The following is a 6,252-nucleotide window of genomic DNA, read 5'->3' as shown; positions in this document are numbered from 1 at the left end:
CCATGGTAACACTTTACAATAAGGGGCACAAACATGTGAGTAGTGACTAGGGAACGAATGAGGGACTCCTCAGTAACTACTCCGTATTAGTCTCTCTTTACTTGGGGGGGGGGGGGGACAAAAACAATAACTAATGTTTAAATAATGAGTAATTAATGAGTCGTTACTTGTTTTGTGCCTCTCAGCAGCTGATTAAGTCACATATATTCATGAACTAATCATTATTACTTAATGATTCATTAATATAGGACCTCCCAGTCTGGTCTCTAGTCACTCATCATTATCTACTATATAGTCCTCCATTAGCAATTATTAGAGAAGTACTCATTAACCAGTTATCAATAATCAAGTCCTTCCTGATTCATTCCTCACTCCTTTTAAAATCATTAGCTACTTTATAAAATCTGATTGGGAGTTTCTCATTAACTAGTGGTTCACTAGCAGTTAGGTAAACTAGTAACGACTCATTCATTTTGATTATTACCCCCAAGTAAAGACATCATATAGAATAGTTACTGAGGAGTCCCTCATTCCTCCCTCATTCCTTCCTCATTCCTTCCTAATTCCTCCCTCATTCCTTCCTCATTCCTTCCTCATTCCTCCCTCATTCCTTCCTCATTCCTTCCTCATTCCTCCCTCATTTCTTTTTCATTCCTTCCTCATTCCTTCTTCATTCCTTCCTCATTCCTTCCTCTTTCCTCCCACATTCCTTCCTCATTCCTTCCTCATTCCTTCTTCATTCCTACCTCATTCCTTCTTCATTCCTTCCTCATTCCTTCTTCATTCCTTCCTCATTCCTTCCTCATTCCTTCTTCATTCCTTCCGCATTCCTTCTTCATTCCTTCTTCATTCCTTCTTCATTCCTTCCTCATTCCTTCCTCATTCCTTCTTCATTCCTTCCTCATTCCTTCTTCATTCCTTCTTCATTCCTTCCTCATTCCTTCCTCATTCCTTCTTCATTCCTTCCTCATTCCTTCCGCATTCCTTCTTCATTCCTTCTTCATTACTTCCTCATTCCTTCCTCATTCCTTCTTCATTCCTTCCGCATTCCTTCTTCATTCCTTCTTCATTCCTTCTTCATTCCTTCCTCATTCCTTCTTCATTCCTTCCTCATTCCTTCCTCATTCCTTCTTCATTCCTTCCTCATTCCTTCCTCATTCCTTCTTCATTCCTTCCGCATTCCTTCTTCATTCCTTCTTCATTCCTTCCTCATTCCTTCTTCATTCCTTTTTCATTCCTTTCTCATTCCTTCCTCATTCCTCCCTCATTCCTTCTTAATTCCTCCCTCATTCCTTCCTCATTCCTCCCTCATTCCTTCCTAATTCCTCCCTCATTCCTTCCTCATTCCTTCCTCATTCCTTCTTCATTCCTTCCTCATTCCTTCCTCATTCCTCCCTCATTCCTTCCTCATTCCTCCCTCATTCCTCCCTCATTCCTTCCTCAATCCTTACTCGGAGCAGAACTCATAAACTATTTAAAGGCTGTGTAAAGGAAATCCAGAGATTTGTTTCTAAACACATTCTAAATGTTGGAAAATAACTACTGAAAACATGTGAAGACTGTGAACATTATAGTTCTGGATTAGTTAGTTTTGTGTTCAGGATTTTTTCGGCGGGGCTTAAATTAGGCTTGATTACGCACTGGAGCTATCCTTAACATACTCCACCCGTCTTAACAAACCTGGGTTTTGAAAGACAAACTAGAGACCCTGAACATCATCAAAGGTTATGTTGGCTAGCTCTGTCGGTAGAGCATGTGACCCATGGTAACAGAATGGTAGGTTCAAGCCCCACTATAGGCATTTTCATCACTGTTTTATATGGTATTTTTATGATTGTAATCCATCCCATGTCCTGTGTATATTTATTATTTTTCTGTAAACTTGTAAAAACTTAATAGTCCTTAAAAAAGAAAAGAAAATGACAGTGTCAAAGTATGGAGTACCAGGGCCACGATGTCTTTGAGACTATCGGGACCACAAAAGCAAGCACTTTGTCCACAGCCACGGCAGCGAACGCCTCGGATGAAACACGCTGCCAGCGCCGGGGAGAGGTCCTGCGAGGGGATCCTCCGACACCAAGCGGCCGTCCCTAACCCGCCGAGTTGAATCCGCTCGCCTCTACTGAGGAATCCTGACAGGCTGCACCTTCCCCCCTTGTGGTTGTGGTTTCAGCCATGGATGTATTAAGAGAGGTTTCAGAGGCCCATACTACGAAGCAGGATTTGGTGTTAGCGAGGTAACTTTGGGGTTAACCCTTCAGGGTTTTCCGTCCTACGAAGGTGGATCACTTCTTACCCAGGTAGATCTCCATGGTAACTGATGCTGAACAGCTAACCTGCTCCACAGCAGGTTATGTTCCAGATAAGAGATCAACTCGTATAAAAGCACCTCCTACTGACCAATCAGAGCTCGGTGCGGGGATCGTATGATAATATTACACAAATATGAAGAAGTTACAGTCATAATTAGACTAAAAACAACACAGTTTAAACTGACAGATGCAGGAATGACAGCTGGATTTATGCTGTGGGTGTTTACCGCTTTGAATTATGTTTTTATATTTATTCTTTTACTTGGTCTTGAGTCCATTTCACACCGCCGGAGACGGGACGCAGCTGAAAGAAGGTTGAAATAGTCATAGACGCCATATTTTAGCCACAGGGCAGAAAGAAGTGTAATCTATTCATCCATCACACTCCTAAAAGCTATTTATATCTAGATGACTATATCTGACTTTTGAGTGTTCCGTTAAATTAATAAGTTTGTTAATTTACGCATTCACACATCGGGAGTTTTTTCTTTCACCAGCTGTCCTTCCTGCATCTGGCAGCTTCAACTGTGTTACTTTTAGTCTGATTAAGTGTTTACCTTCTTTGTATTTGTCTAATATAGTTTACTCTTCCTTTGTTAAATGTGTCTCTCTGTCTGTCTGTCTGCAGTCTGTGGACTTGTCCATGTCTGTGATTGGTCATAAACTGCAGACACCGCCCCGTTCATGTGAACGCGCTCGTAGCCAGACTGGGAAACCCTGGGTTGATTTACCGAGTTGATAACCAGCTTCGTAGGACCGTTTAGCGGGATCTCGGTTGTTAGGGTTAGTGAAGCCAGATATCGAGAAGATACCCTGAGTATGATGAACTCCCTTCGTAGTACAGGCCTCAGGTTTCAGCGCCTTCAGCGACACGCCCCCAGCGTCTCAGAGCAGAGAATACTGATGATTTTTACATGATTTTGAAAGCTAATTTTATATACTTTTTTTAATCATTCAATTTTGGCTGGGTGGTTAGTAACACATTTTCTGTGGTGTGCCAAACCCAGAATGCATATTTATTTTTGCCATGCTCACTTTAGCCTTGTTTATCAGAAGTGCTCCATGTGAACATGTAAGTACATTGGTAGAGGATAACAAAGCTGTGCGTATGACAGCGATGTGATGTCCATGTTTCCATGCTGAGAGAGGAAGTGCTGCTCTGACCCTCCTCCTCCTTTCAGGGTGGAGCCTGCTGGAGTCCGATGGTTAACACCCGGTCTGAGGAAGTGTAAGTGGGTTTTTAATTTGATTCATGAAAACAAAGCGTCAGCCATCTTCAAAGTGTGACATCACTCATTCCAATCTCGGATGTCATCATCAGAGACTATAGATTAATAACTGCAGCTGTAATGTGTCTTGTTCTCTCCATCAGATTCCTGTGAACTCACACTCGACACAAACACAGTGAACAGAAAGCTCAAACTGTCTGACAACAACAGGAAGGTGACACATGTGGAGGAGGTTCAGTCGTATCCTGATCATACAGACAGATTTGACTCGTGGCCTCAGCTGCTTTGTAGAACTGGTCTGACTGGTCGCTGTTACTGGGAGGTCGAGTGCAGAGGAATTATTTCTATATCAGACAGTTACAGAGGAATCAGTAGGAGAGGAGACGGTAAAGACTGTGTGTTTGGAAGGAATAATCAGTCCTGGAGTCTGATCTGCTTTGATGGTCGTCATTACATTGTCTTGCACAATGACAGCAAAACACCCATCACCATCACCACCACCTACTTCTCCTCCTCCGGTAGAGTAGGAGTGTATGTAGACTGTCCTGCTGGCACTCTGTCCTTCTACAGCGTCTCCTCTGGCACACTGATCCTCCTCCACACCTTCAACACCACATTCACTGAACCTCTTTATCCTGGGTTTGGGTTTGGGTTTGGGTCTGGGTTTGGGTTTGTGTCTGGTTCTGGTTCTTCAGTGTCTCTGTGTTCTCCTCACTGATCTCTCACTGATTGTAAATGCAGTTGGAGCAGGTGAGGGTTACCTGAGCTGGTCTGGACTCTGAGGTGTTGAGATCTCTCAGTGAAGACGGTGATGTCTTGCCAGCCTCAGCCAACCCATGACAACCCCTCCTTCTCCTCCGCAAACAAGCGTGTGTTGCGAGGCTCAACTCTGTGCTGGTGGCCAGGGAGACGTTTTTAAAAGTCTCTACTAGGGGTGTAACGATTCATCTACTACATCGATGTATCGATTTATATTCCTACGATCGTTTGTTGTACACATTACATTCTCTCTAGATTTTTTTTCGTGAAACCCCAACCTTAAAGTTCAAACTGCGCCGATGACGATACTACGACAAATTGAGCCTTTCCGACTTGATAAATGATCTTTTAAAGAGACAAACATCATCTGTGTGATTCATGGAGCAATTTAAACAGGATCAAAAACATATTTCTCTCTCTCCGTTGACTATCGTACATATTTTTTCCTAAATAAGGTCCCATGGGGTCCACCAGAAGGGGCGGGACTTCCCCTCTCTATAACGGGGGACTTGTGGTGTTTGCAGACGGCTGAAAGAGCGACAATGTAATAACCTGAAATGATGTGTTGTCTGAGAGAAGGTGTGAAACATTCACTTTAACTTTGTGTATAAAACTGAAACATTTATTTGTGTGAAGAAACACCTAAAAACAACTTGTAAAAGGTTACTTTGATTTGAATAAACTGAATTCATCATCTTTGGTCATCGTGTAACAAATTAATCTATCCATCTATCTATCTATCTGTCTATCTATCTATCCATCTGTCTATCTATCTGTCTATCTATCTATTTATCTATCTATCTATCTACTGTATCTATCTATCTACTGTATCTATCTATCTATCTATCTATCTACCGTATCTATCTATCCATCTATCTATCTGTCTATCTATCTATCTATCTATCTATCTATCTATCTATCTGTCTATCTATCTGTCTGTCTATCTATCTATCTATCTATCTATCTATCTATCTATCTGTCTATCTATCTATCATCTATCTATCTGTCTATCTATCTATCTATCTATCTATCTATCTATCTATCTATCTATCTATCTGTCTATCTATCTATCCATCTGTCTATCTATCTGTCTATCTATCTATCTATCTATCTATCTACTGTATCTATCTATCTATCTATCTATCTACTGTATCTATCTATCTATCTATCTATCTATCTATCTACTGTATCTATCTATCCATCTACCTATCTGTCTATCTATCTATATCAGAATCAGAATCAGAATCAGAATCAGAATGGTGTTTATTGCCAGGTGTAAGAGGTATACACTAGGAATTTTCTTTGGCATTATTGGTGCGAGACAAACTGTATAATAACAAAAGAATAGATAAAAACAAAAGAATAGATAAAAACGTTAGAATAAAATAATAAAAATGTACAATTTACAAATTACAAATAAGCTATAAACATGATATAAAGATAGTGCAAATATTGAGAGAGGGGGGAGAGACAGTGTCGGCAGGAGGGGGGGGGGGGGCAGTAGTTTGTGTGTGAGGGAGAGACAGTCACAGGGGGGCGGATGGGCTGTTGGAGAGCCCCACTGCCATGGGGAAGAAACTGTTTTTGTGACGTGAGGTTTTGGTCCTGATGGACCTTAACCTCCTGCCAGATGGCAGAGTCTGAAAAAGATGGTGTCCAGGATGGGAGGGGTCGGCCACAATCTTCCCTACCCTCCTTAAGGTCCTGGAGGTGTACAGCTCCTGGAGGGAGGGAAGGTTGCAGCCGATCGCCTTCTCTGCAGCACGGATGACCCGCTGCAGCCTGGCCTTGTCCCTGGCGGTGGCAGCGGCGAACCAGACGGTGATGGAGGAGGTGAGGATGGACTCGATGATGGCCGAGTAAAAGTGCACCATCATGGACTGTGGCAGGTTGAATTTCTTCAACTGCCTCAGGAAGTACATCCTCTGCTGGGCCTTACTGGTGAGGGAGCT

At 42.3% G+C, this 6,252-nt stretch overlaps 1 protein-coding gene across 1 annotated transcript; it reads left to right on the top strand.

Moving 5' to 3' along the window:
• The first annotated feature begins 1,935 nt into the window (after positions 1-1,935).
• On the top strand, positions 1,936-4,965 carry LOC119484973 (stonustoxin subunit beta-like). Its single transcript, XM_037764173.1, has 3 exons — positions 1,936-2,052; positions 3,459-3,540; positions 3,685-4,965. The coding sequence occupies exons 1-3, from the start codon at positions 1,936-1,938 to the stop codon at positions 4,257-4,259; spliced, it is 774 nt and encodes a 257-aa protein (XP_037620101.1). The 3' UTR covers positions 4,260-4,965.
• Positions 4,966-6,252: the final 1,287 nt, after the last annotated feature.

The sequence above is a fragment of the Sebastes umbrosus genome, chromosome 3 (genome assembly GCF_015220745.1).
Source record: "Sebastes umbrosus isolate fSebUmb1 chromosome 3, fSebUmb1.pri, whole genome shotgun sequence".
Taxonomy (NCBI): domain Eukaryota; kingdom Metazoa; phylum Chordata; class Actinopteri; order Perciformes; family Sebastidae; genus Sebastes; species Sebastes umbrosus.
The sequence above is the reverse complement of the archived record's forward strand: the minus strand, read 5'-3'. Positions and strand labels throughout refer to the sequence as shown.